General features: G+C 38.5%; 1 protein-coding gene across 1 annotated transcript; it reads left to right on the top strand.

Moving 5' to 3' along the window:
* The first annotated feature begins 10,627 nt into the window (after nt 1–10,627).
* Nucleotides 10,628–12,889, top strand: LOC134812029 (uncharacterized). The gene is made up of 4 exons (XM_063819214.1): nt 10,628–10,924; nt 11,294–11,482; nt 11,637–11,806; nt 12,235–12,889. Exons 1-4 carry the CDS (start codon nt 10,781–10,783, stop codon nt 12,452–12,454), a joined length of 723 nt encoding a protein of 240 aa, XP_063675284.1. The 5' UTR covers nt 10,628–10,780; the 3' UTR covers nt 12,455–12,889.
* The last annotated feature ends 938 nt before the right edge of the window (nt 12,890–13,827 follow it).

Below are 13,827 nucleotides of genomic sequence, written 5' to 3'. Positions count from 1 at the left end.
TGACATGTTTCAACCTCGATATTTAAATTCACTAAGCTTTATTTAAAACAAAATGTCGTGTGTTGAAATGTCTGCTCCCCAATCTACAAAACAATCTATATTGCTCCATAAAAGAAACAATTATTTATATATTAAAACAATTATTGAACTAATATAACAATTATTTATCGAAGTATTTCAAATCGATTAAGGAATAATGACCAAGGAGGGGTTATTGAAAGATAGGTTTCATGATCAGAGTTGATCGAGCATGAAGCTCTAGTATTAACAGAGGAATATATCCAAACCTTCTGACATGGAGCATGGTTTAATAGTGGTGAGGCGGCAAGCTCTGATGCCTACTGTTACGCATGACAATTTGGACAAAAAGTGACATAGCTCAGCAATTAAAATAATACGAAAAGTACTGAATCATATGTCAGTCAATCTGGTATATACCCGATCAAATTCCTGTTCATTTTACAGATAACGTAGCAATTAGGAGATCCAGTGCATCAACTATATTCGAACAACACAATCTAACAAAATCAAAGCGTGCGGGAAATACTTGGTATCAACCGGTTAAACTGTTTTTTGTTTTACTAAAAAGCTCATTCGACTACTTCAATGGAGTACTAATACCTAGTTCAACACCCACAAAGGATCTGTGACTCTGTGATATTTGCCACGGTATGCCCACATTCCGATATAGTGATATACAGGTGTACACAAAGCTAACAAAGAAATCACATACGCAGTTTAAAATGTGTTTAAAAAGCTTAAAGCTTATGTCATGAATAATCCGCCAATAATTTATCAAATCTTATTTAACCAGTACTGGATTTTGCAAGTAGTTATTATGTTATTATGGCCAACTAACCGACCTCGAAATGCTATGAATTTTATATTTTTATTGTGCAAGTATTGGTTTTTTGAGATCCATCAAGCACTTGGATCTAAAATCGTAAAACTGAAAGCTAAGTTTGAAAATTAATTTTAAAGTGGCTTCTTCTTATCACTAAGAAACTCAAACTCCGAACAAGGCCTTTAAGAACAAAGCCAGCAAGGTTTACATACTATATATGCAAGATGCTGGAAAGATGTGCAGGTGTCCACTGTTTATGAACAAGACGTTTTAAGCTTGACAATGTCAATAAACGAGCAGCCCTAATATATAATATTCAAAGTTCTTAAATTACCTCGATGGCTTTGTTTTTAGGTTATTGTCTATTAGTCTGAGACGAAACGGAATCTCGTTAGCTTTTCGTGTTAAAAGCGATTTCTCAACGGTTATCACCTCTCTAGATGATTCTTAAAACATTTGGACTTCATTGCATTTTTGAAATAAATGCAATGAGGGCGTTTTCGGCCACACCCTTTTTCAGGGTTTCGCGGTCACTCGAATTTTTGTATTTCAGGCCAGGAAGGTCTTAAAGACTATTCCGATACACCAAAATGTGCCTAATAGCCACATTTATATACAACTTATGAAGCAACATATACCTTAAAATGCTTCGTTTCGGAAATATGGCCGAAAAACGGTTTTTGGCTTGACGCAGTTCATAATTTCCGTGATTTTTGGCATTTCCGCCTAGGAAGGTCGTAAAGACTATTCTGATACACTAAAATGTACATAATGGCCACACTTATATACAACTTATAAAGCAACATATACCCTAAAAGACTTATTCTCGGGAATGTGGCTGAAAAACGGATTTTTGCCGAGCGAACAATGACAATATTCACAAATGGGCTATTGGACTGTTAACTAGAAAGGTCTTAAAGACTCATGAGCAACACAGCATTTGTCACAAGATGTAAGATGACTCACTTTGTGTCCAGAAACACCTACAAAAATTGGAGATTGATCTACTTTATTGGGCATCTCTCTTAATGGGCCAGGCCAGCAGCATATTTGTGTCTTACGAAAGGGCAATTTTTCAAAATTACGGTTTCTTTAGTAAAGGTCAATGGGTCAGTTGCTAACAGCAAATTGTTCGCAATTGCCGACTCATGCACATCATAATATACTCAAAAACGCTCACTTTAGGAGTCATTAATAAATAACTACTACATGATTTGTGAAAACTCCAACAATTTTTCCTTGGCACCAATTTAGCCAAAATGTAATGACCAAAATTCAACTTTTGATTTATTCATTCCATGAAACCATGATATGTACTAAGAATACGGGACCTAAAATAACTCGGCACTGGATCCGGGCCAGATTGTCGCTTGACCACTGACCAGTACCCCACTTTATAATTATAATTGACTTCACTGCCTCGACCAATATTGGTCTGTAATCCCTGGATTGAGATCTGTTGGCTGCAGTTTAATTTAGCTCATTTACCATAATAGTAATACCGCAGTGGTTTGGTTCGCATAGATTTTCCCATCGTATGATAATGTGTGTCATTCCCTCGTTTTTTAATCAAGTGGTTACTGGCTAGCTCTTTTGTTATTACAGCTGCCTCGAGATCTTATCTAGGGCACAATACATTAGTACTAGAACATTAGAACTGTAATTCTAGAACTTCAGATTAAGATTACTTGGCCGAATGACAGGGTTCGATATTCGACTCTAAAACGCTCAGTTTAGGACTGATTAGTAGATAACTACTGCTTGATATGCGAAAACTCCAACTAGACAAGGATCATTCTTAATCAAAGTGTTCCTCGACTTGAACTTAAGTCTTGTAACCTACTGGAGTTTGGGCCACTGAATCGAATACGACCTGATATTAATTTTAGGATGTCGGGAAATTCATTAAGATTTTTGTTCTTTGGTTTTTCAATTGTGCTACGAATCCGAGTTTGAGTTGATATCAACGAATTTCCTGTTTGACTCTCAAAGAGAGGAACCAAGGCTTACGTTCCTCTTTTTGGCTCTGAGATTCAACTTTAAGATCGGACTTCGGAGATCCTCGCGTCGGAGATTATGTTAGTGTAACATCAGTACCGGAGATTAGACGTTTTTGCTTGATATTGGACCTATATAAATCTAATTATATATTCGAAACAGCACGGGATGTAACCAAGGTTATATTAATTTAGATAAGATATACCAGCTTTCGGGGTTACAAGACCCTACGAAAGGCAGGCAGAGCATCCTAAATCCTCATGCTATCCTCACGTTGACCATCTAGGTCCAGACTCCAGCCTCTCATTAAAAAACAGCTATTAGTCCCGTCAGTAAGAGATCGTTCAGATTTTGGTCATTTAGACCCCTCCCCGCTCTAAAATCCACTTTACCCAAAGCTGGAAAAATTTCACATGTAATCTGAGGTTCTAGAATTACAGTTCTAATGTTCTAGTATTTGTGCCCATGCCCCAGATAAGATCTCGAGGCAGCTCACAGCTGAAATAACAGAAGAAATAGCCAGTCACCACTTGATTAAAAAACGAGGGAATGACATGCACATTATCATACGATGGGAAAATCTATGCGACTGAAAAAAAGAATATGGGGTCATTCTGAAGTGGGAACCAAACCACTGCGGTATTATAGGAAATTAGCTAAATTAAACTACGGCCAACAGATCTCAATCCAGGGATTACAGACCAATATTGGTCGAGGCAGCGAAATCAATCATAATTATAAAGTGGGGTACTGGTCAGCGGTCAAGCAACAATCTGGCCCGGATCCAGTGTCGATTTATTTTAGGTCCGGTATTCTTGGAACATATATCATGGTTTCATGACATGAATAAATAAAAAGTTTGAAGTTGAATTTTGGTCCGGCACGTCACACATTTTATTTAAATTGGTGCCAAGGAAAAATTGTTGGAGTTTTCACAAATCATGTAGTAGTTATTTATTAATGACTCCTAAAGTGAGCGTTTTTGAGTATATGATGTGCATGAGTCGGCAATTGCGAACAATTTGCTGTTAGCAACTGACCCATTGAACTTTACTAAAGAACCGTAATTTTGTAAAATTGCCCTTTCGTAAGACACAAATATGCTGCTGGCCTGGCCCATTAAGAAAGATGCCCAATAAAGTAGATCATTCTCCAATTTTTGTAGGTGTTTCTGGACACAAAGTGAGTCATCTTACATCTTGTGACAAATGCTGTGTTGCTCATGAGTCTTTAAGACCTTTCTAGTTAACAGTCCAATAGCCCATTTGTGAATATTGTCATTGTTCGCTCGGCAAAAATCCGTTTTTCAGCCACATTTCCGAAAATAAGTCTTTTAGGGTATATGTTGCTTTATAAGTTGTATATAAATGTGGCCATTATGTACATTTTAGTGTATCAGAATAGTCTCTACGACCTTCCTAGGCGGAAATGCCAAAAATCACGGAAATTATGAACTGCGTCAAGCCAAAAACCGTTTTTCGGCCATATTTCCGAAACGAAGCATTTTAAGGTATATGTTGCTTCATAAGTTGTATATAAATGTGGCTATTAGGCATATTTTGGTGTATCGGAATAGTCTTTAAGACCTTCCTGGGCTGAAATACAAAAATTCGAGTGACCGCGAAACCCTGAAAAAGGGTGTGGCCGAAAACGCCCTCATTGCATTTATTTCAAAAATGCAATGAAGTCCAAATGTTTTAAGAATCATCTAGAGAGGTGATAACCGTTGAGAAATCGCTTTTAACACGAAAAGCTAACGAGATAGCCTTTTAGAACGGTTGGGATCCGACTATATCAGCGATGGACAGCATTGATCTTCTTTATCGAGCGTACTTGTGATTATCTTTCAGCTCCATATCTAAAATGAAGTGGTTGTACAGCAACCTACAACACACTCACTATAACTATAAATCACAACTGTAGGATGAGCCACCACATATAATCGGAGCGAGGATTGTCTTTAACTTTAATATAACCAACGCAATCATGATAGAGAGTTCAGGATAATAGCGAATATAGTGTTATAGCAATTGAGGAGTGAGGGACCATTATACTATCATTATTACTTTATTATAGTGTGTCGTGCTGTGCATCAGGGTATTTTTAATAGTAATTTCACTGTCGGACCTTATTTCATGGCCTTATTATTATGTACATGCAGGTGCCCTTAAAGGGAGTTTAATAGGTTCTTAAGAATAAGGTATTTTTTTAAATTTTTTTAAAGAGAGGCTGGGCCAAAATAGCCCACGAGAGGATAGCATTGAAATGCTCTGCCTAAGAATAAGGTCTACAGAACTTATTAATAACTTAATAAAATATTGACATCATTGTAGAGATCCAGTTCGCATGTGTATTTTGAATTTGAATTTTAGTTTCTTAATAATTTTAGTTTTTGTAGAATTCACGTAAAAGTTGTAAAGTTGAATGTGGAGCTGTGCCAACTGATTCCAGACTGATTTCTTCACAGTACCTGATTCCATCTCCTGATTTTAGGACAAGAATTTGAATCTAGGACAATAAAATGATAAAATCCCTTTTAATCTTAAATCTTGAAATAGTGTTAAATTCTTTGAGAGAACCCGAGTGATTCAAACTTTGATCAAATAAGCGGAATCATTTATTGAACAGCATGACACTGTACGATACCGAATAATTGACAAATGATTTACGAATGATTACGGCCAAAGCCAGGTTTTTAGGAGCTAGTTGTTTGATGATTTGAAAGTTGATTGAAAGCCGCAGACGCGGAGACAATGATATTGTATGCATGAATATCGAATTATTGTTGAGACTGGAATCCCCGAGGTTAGTACCGGAAAGCCCGAGGTTAATACCGGATGCCCGAGATTGATGTCGGAGGAATGATTACTGAGATAAGCGCGATAATTGGACGTGTTTATTTAAGCTGAATCAAGCAGCTCTAATCAGCACAGCCTCGTATTATTTTGAGAGAGCTTTGTCACTTCAAAGAAGTTCAACAGCTAGCTCCCATTTTCCTTACTGTTAAATATGCTACAATAGTTTAAATCAGTTTCATAACGTGCTCGTTTCTCTTAGTCCCCCTTAGTCTTGTCCAAAGAAACCCTAAAGCGCACAATTGGTGGAGAACCCGGGCACTGAAGTTCTAAAGACTCCTGATCCCGAAGTAGATAAGAATTTGATCGATTAAAAATGGCTTCCATTGACGCTCTTGAGTTGAGTACTGAAAAGAAAACTGCCGTGGAGAACCTTATTATGCAAGCACAAAGGGAGGCTGCTGTGCAAGCTACTAACCAAGCCAAAGTTGACTTCAGAGCTGGAGTTGCTGGAAGTCGCCGGCCTAACTCGTTTGACCCGACCACTTCTCACATTACTTCGTATTTCGATAGCTTTGAACCTTTTCGAATGATAATGAACCTTGTAGGTGCTGAGGCAATTAATACTTTCCTGACTTATCTCGACCAAAAGTCACTAAATGCCTTGATTACCAATGACCTAGTTAGGAAGGACGACTGGGCAGAATTTCGTAGAGAGGCGATTACAGCCTTGACCTCCCCCAGTGAAGCGGTCAAAGCAAGATACGAACTGAAAAAAGCTAAACAACAACTTGATGAAACAGTGTCTCTGTTTGGAGAAAGACTTATGGACCTGGCTAAATTAGGTTACAATGCTGATGAACAAGACGCTATGCACTCCATTTTAAAAGATGCCCTGACTGGAGGATTGTACAGAGATGAAATCGCTGTTGCCTTGATCAATGAACCTGAGTTAGATTTTAAAAGAGCTCTCGAAAAAGCCGTCAAGTTGGACGGAGCTTATAGGGCCAGGTCTTCGCTACGTGATGAGGATAATGTCCACGTTACAGTTCTTAAAAACGAAGTTAGCATTGACAGGCATGACTCACTAGCCATAGGCGAAGCAGAACAGGCTAACAGACCTCACAATCATTATCCATTGGGCCTACCTCACTATACCGTCGGCCAATACGAGTGCTGCAATGGAACAGAAAGTAGAACAGTGCAGCAAAACCAAGTCTATGGTATTGAACAAGGCTCAAATTATCATCCCCAGCAATTCATTAATCAGCTGTCTTCTCACAGTCCTGGCCAACCTGCTGATCCCAGATATGACCACCAACCTTATGCGGGCAACTTAAGAGGCCAAGTACAGTGCCACAAGTGCTATCAGTATGGTCACTACGCTAATGGTTGTCCTAACTACTCAGTGGTCCAAAACCAAAGACGAAACAACAGCGTCCAGTGTCACTATTGTGGAAACTATGGCCACTTTCAAAGAGATTGTCGTAAAAAAATGAGAGACGAGGGAAGTTGGAGCGCTAGTGGATTGAATGGACAGATAGGACGACCTATCTTCACATCGCCAAGATATGGTAGACCTGGCAACAGCAGACCTGGTCATTTCTCGGAACAAGGACCCAGCTACCTTGGACCTAACAGAAACCAAGAAGATGTTAGACCTCAAGAACCTTATCAAAGCCCAGCTTACCAGCCTGGCTACGATAACGGTTACAATGACAGAAGCTTCACCACTACAAACGCACCTGCAGCAGCACCAACAGCCAGCCATCCAGTGCACCAGCCGTACCAGAACACTGCAAGTAATCAGCATTATACTCCAAACAGCAGTCCTGTGGGTATACAGAACCCTGACCTGCTGAACTCTCGACCTCAAGCAAACTACTCGGTTCCTTTCAATAATACATCTGAGGTACCACAAAACTAGGTCACCACTCCCCTGGAGGGAGGGAGAACACCGCTTCAGATTCTGTCTCTCCATCTTCACAGGTCAATTTCTGTGAAGGCCACGTTTACTTGGACTCAAATTTGTTTGGCACCACTGTAAACACCCTCGTAGACACTGGCGCTAGTATGAACTTGATAAGTGAAGAGCTGGTTAGAAAGCAAGGATAATGTCCAGTACCTCACCCGTAATTTCTTCGACCTGAAAAGATGTAAGTTATCTCCCGAAGCATCAAAGATCTTAAAGATAATGACAAAGATTCTCCTACTAAAGACTAACAAAGACTCGACCAGATTGGACGGAACCTTCAAGTAGTGGCTCTCCAATGAGGAATTACTACCCTATAAATTGTTGAGCCTGTAGTAAATGCTTGAGGGTCTTCACTTCTCTGTTACTGTAGTCGCTCACTGTAGTCGCTCACTGATCAGTCTGCGAAGTCTTTCGACCTCGGTTACCTTGAATACCTGCAACATAATGCAAAAGAAACTCCTCAAACGGCTACAATGTAACAATCAACAATCAACAATCTATCAAACTAACAAAATAACATTGCAGTGAACACACTACTCCCCTCGGCAGGTTCCAGAGGCTCGACACGAGCCATTGGCCGGCCACGCTCATCAATCTCTTCTTTATCACTGTTGGTACTTCTTCTACTTTTCCTGCTCTTCCCCTTCTCTGGTGGTCCCGGCATGTCGTGATTTGGAACACTGTATCAAGACACAAAAAACTCTATTGCAAATGAAGCTCCAGTGCAAGTGAACTGAACAGTAATTTTTAAAGACTTGAATTTACTGCCTAATGCAGCCCAAACAATGATCGACAGTTGAACCGATAATTGCACAGTTCCGACTTTGAATATATAGAATTTTACAATCTTGTCATATGATGCCCTAAGATTTTATACTGGTCCCACTTTTATTTCCCAGTTTTTCAAAGACTGCAGAGAGGGATTTATTTTTAAGCTTTTCTACGGGGAAGTGTTGTAGAGATCCAGTTCGCATGTGTATTTTGAATTTGAATTTTAGTTTCTTAATAATTTTAGTTTTTGTAGAATTCACGTAAAAGTTGTAAAGTTGAATGTGGAGCTGTGCCAACTGATTCCAGACTGATTTCTTCACAGTACCTGATTCCATCTCCTGATTTTAGGACAAGAATTTGAATCTAGGACAATAAAATGATAAAATCCCTTTTAATCTTAAATCTTGAAATAGTGTTAAATTCTTTGAGAGAACCCGAGTGATTCAAACTTTGATCAAATAAGCGGAATCATTTATTGAACAGCATGACACTGTACGATACCGAATAATTGACAAATGATTTACGAATGATTACGGCCAAAGCCAGGTTTTTAGGAGCTAGTTGTTTGATGATTTGAAAGTTGATTGAAAGCCGCAGACGCGGAGACAATGATATTGTATGCATGAATATCGAATTATTGTTGAGACTGGAATCCCCGAGGTTAGTACCGGAAAGCCCGAGGTTAATACCGGATGCCCGAGATTGATGTCGGAGGAATGATTACTGAGATAAGCGCGATAATTGGACGTGTTTATTTAAGCTGAATCAAGCAGCTCTAATCAGCACAGCCTCGTATTATTTTGAGAGAGCTTTGTCACTTCAAAGAAGTTCAACAGCTAGCTCCCATTTTCCTTACTGTTAAATATGCTACAATAGTTTAAATCAGTTTCATAACGTGCTCGTTTCTCTTAGTCCCCCTTAGTCTTGTCCAAAGAAACCCTAAAGCGCACATCATGAATATAGTGGAGCTTGATTTCTGAACTGAGCTTTTTTCGTACGGTTCCTTTGTTGCAGGTCACTATGAATCTAAAGCTCTAAAGTGAGGGCCTTGAAAAAAGGGTCGATAGAATAAGTTACTGAACGATGAAATAAGAATTAGGTGCAACAGTGACCACTTAAAATTACAAACATCAAGTAAGATTAATAATTATCTGTTACATAAAACCTCATAGAACTTATCCAGTTATCCGTGTATTCAAGTTTTAAAGTTTTAAAGGAAATAAAATATGTTCACAATGAGAAATAAGTTGATATACCATAATGAACAGTTCCCTGGGTGTAGTACCCGGGGTTACACAGATGTGGTTCCCGGAGTATAGTACCCAGCTGTGGGTATATAAGTATATAATACTATGGTATAACTGCGGGTATATAATAACATGTTAATGATTCTTGTATTCTTGTATTCTTGTATTCTTGTATTCTTGTATTATAATATACAGATTACAGGGTGGCCCAAAAGTAACTACCCACACGCAACCCTTTAATAATTCACTTTATTCGTGTCAGAATTTCACAAATTTTCAGAGAATCTAGATATGGGTCAAACTTAGAATTTCTGAAAGTTTCGCAAAATTTCATTGGTTACACTTACAAAGGGTGTGGCACGCCATTCCCTCTTTTTCACTATTGTCGCCACAAAGTGAGAACGCTTTGAGCTGGGAACTCCAAAGTTTATAGACACATTTGGTTTGATAATTCAAGTGATTTCCCAAAATTTCAAGTTGATTGTTTTCAATGAAGCCGAGTTATAATCATTTTAAGATCTGGTGGATACTTGATCACGACACCTAATCAGTGATTTCGTCACCTAATCAGTAACCAACTTATACGATGGTATATAGATCTGCTCCAGTTGATAAACTCAGGATCTTTTGACCATACCATTCATAGCCTTTACAATCCCTTACTCAAGGATCCTCAACATGAGCCAGCCTAGTGGTCGAGTAATTGAATATTGTAAAGATTGAGCTCAATCTTTACAATATTCAATTACTCCACTTACATATTCCCATCTTTACAATATATTGACGCATCATCTACGTCAAGTCATAAAGTCCGGCTGTTTTTCCATGTCCTGACAAAGCCCACACTGACAGAAGGAGAGTAGAAGTTACTTGTTGTTGCAGCTAATCAGCGGAGTGGGGGGTCTCAATCTTACACAACATACCTGCACAAGTTATCACACTTTAACTTGGTCTTTTAGAAAGATCACTTCACGTTGTCAAACTGCCATGGCTACCAGATAGCCACGGTTAACCGCAGCTTGGTTCTTTGATATGTCGGCCGTCTAGCTAGGGTCTTAGTTTGTTATTCTGCTTGGTTTATTGTTATTCTGCCTCAAATATAATTGTTTACCGATATTGAGTGTTCTTTTCCAGTGTTGTATTTGTGGTTATGTCGTCCTTTGGAGAGCGTTTGAAAGCGAGGAGACGAATGCAAGAACAAAGCTACCGAACCATGAAGAGGGTGAGACAGAAGAACATGCGGGTAATGAATCAGCTGGACTGTCAGTGCCGAGTCCTGGACAACGAGAGAAAGGTTAACACTAAACACGTACTGTACGGTAACAAAACACACAATATAAGAATATAGATGTATTGTAATAAGGTCTATTATACAACAATCTGCATACCATGGAGTGAAATAGTATGTACATTATACAACAATCTAGCAGTAGCTATACAGGAGCAGCAGAACAATGGACAATTAAACTGGCCCTCACGGTCCACAGTGCTCATAATCCTACTGCAAAGCAATCTTAATGATCATTGCCTCTACTGCAGAGTGTTACCATGGTGTAACCATGGTGTAACCATGGTGTTACCATGGTGTTAGTGTTACTACGGAGTTACTTAGCTATTACTGTGTGGTATCCGTGGTGTTTTACAACTTTTCCTTTTTGTATAGATAAAATCGCACAGTCTCCAAAAAGAAAAAGAACTTCTGGAAGATTCGATACAGAATTACAAGAGGGAGAGGAAGGCTGTTCAGAAAAATATTCTGATGCTGCCGGATGCTGCTGAGGAGCAGGATTACGTTATCAGATCTACAGAAGATATTAGACTTCTCAAGTGTAGTTTGTTGAGACTTGTACAGGTTTGGTTGAATATGTTTTTCTTACTATTTACCAAAAGCTGATAAGCAGTTACCTTTGACTCACTGTATAGTGTATATATACTATATATTTAACTTCATTGTAATTTATTTGGAAGAATGGGGGTTATTTATTAACTGAACCCTGAACCAACAGGATGATGACAACGAAGAGCTTAACATAAAGAAGTTCAAGAAACTACCCCGTGGTGCGTTCTTACCAAAGATTTCTTTTGATCCGCAAGTTCCCTTGAAGATGATTGATCGGGACATGAAGGATCTGAGAAGATTCAACCACATTGAGCTCAGGGACAAACTGCTCGTAAGGTTCGGAACGCGCTGAATCTCGTAACTCTGTTTCAACTTCAATCTTTTCATCCATTATGTTAATTAACATATTAATATGTTTGCAAAATGCAATTTGATGCCCATGTATTTTGGAAATTCTTCAAATTATTTAGATATATTTTACTCGGTATCATTGAAATCACTATTTCTCTAAATCAGTAAACTAATAGTATAAACGGGTCATTTATTGTAAACGGTTGACGGTTCATTAGAGCGTAAATGGTTCGAATTTATAAACTGTCATGAGAATATAAACGGTCCACCATGTTTCTGAAAATTCTCCACATTTCTGATTTGATATGTTAACCAGCAAAAATTGTATCAAGCCCTTTAAAATTTGTAGCATGAGTACTTGGCATGATTTCTTGCCAAATCAGTTTAATTGTATGCAAATACTTCCATCTCAGTCGATTTAGGACGGCACAAAACGCGAGGTTGCTGCATTCGTCTCTCCAGGAGAGGTACCACAGCTACAATGTTGATTCGTTTGGGAAAAGTAGTACAGCTGAGGGCAGGAGGAAACTTCCTGATCGCTCTTACCAATCTGTCTCTACCCCCTTTAGAAGAGGCTTGGAGCGCGAGGGTACTGCTGTAGCTGGACAAATATGCAAAGTCAGGGACAAATAAATTGTTTGATTAATGGGTATTAGGTTTCATCACAGGAACTATGTTTTAACTATAAACATATGAAATTGGATGCATAACTGTATTGAGTATTGACTATTGAGTTAATGAGATATTTCTTGCTATAGGATCTGATCGTCGGCGTGATGTTATACTGTTATAGTGTGCGACGCTGCAGACCACGTGTAATTTCAGGTCTATTGCTGCTATTAAAGCATCCCTGGCTTGTGGTGCTTAGGTACTTTATCATGATGCTACTACAATTTGCGTTATTTGCTTGATGGTCGGATTATATATAGCCTAAGTATTATTGAAAATTGAGTATATTTATTTTTGTTTTATGCAATTTTTCTTGAAATTTCGAAGACCCTTTGTTTATGTATGAGCGTTACTCAATCTTTACTCTAAAATATTCCTTAATTGTCCGTTTAACTTATTAACGCTATTGTTCAATAATCATTAGCTCTGGAGTGAAAGTTAGAATAAGCCTAGGAATGGGACGTGTGCAAGTTCAGGGATAGTGTAAGACAAGCATGTTTCAATTCCTCTCTGATAGAATAATTGGCAACTAGAACGAACACCGTTGCAACAACAAGACAACATTAAGACAACAATAAGACAACATTAAGACAACAATAAGACAACAATAAGACAACATTAAGACAACATTAAGACAACATTAACGCAACAAACACCAATAGTGATCAATACTAATAGTGCTGATCAAGAGGGATCTAGGAGAATGGGCCGGAGGGTATATTGTAAAACCATCAGACAAGGAATTTAACAAAGAACCAATATATGCTTTTAACCGAAATTTTATGTAACCAAATAGGTAACTATTCGAAATCCATCAGTTTGTCAGCGTTACCGGATACGTTCAATGGTTATATACTTGAGCCCTATAAAGCTATAACATTGATGAAGCATCCTAAAGTATGAACCGTTCTACTTCGTTCAAGTTCACGGCAAGTTCTATCTTCATGAAATAGCGACAAGTGATACGAGGTGGGCACAACGGAAATGTCAACAAACAATCCAGTAACTATAACAACTGTCAAGTACCGGACAGACGGACAAACAGACAGACAAAAGGCTACTCCAACTAACAAAGTCCTCATTGACCATTGTACGTCACGCAGGCATACTGTAGTGACCTCACAAATCTGAATAAAACAGTACCTCGTGACAATGCAGCTGACAGGGGAGAGTTAGTTCTGACAGGTAATTAATGAAGCTCATAATTTCATTGTTGTGGTTATATTTTTAATATTGTTTGGTGAGTGGTTGGTATTTGCGTAGGTAATACAAGTATCCCTATCCTGGTTGATCACAGATCTTGATTCAATGTCCTCCTTGAAATGTTCCAGCGGTCA

The sequence above is a fragment of the Bolinopsis microptera genome, chromosome 2 (genome assembly GCF_026151205.1).
Source record: "Bolinopsis microptera isolate Bmic1 chromosome 2, MBARI_Bmic_1.0, whole genome shotgun sequence".
Lineage (NCBI taxonomy): Eukaryota > Metazoa > Ctenophora > Tentaculata > Lobata > Bolinopsidae > Bolinopsis > Bolinopsis microptera.
The sequence above is the reverse complement of the archived record's forward strand: the minus strand, read 5'-3'. Positions and strand labels throughout refer to the sequence as shown.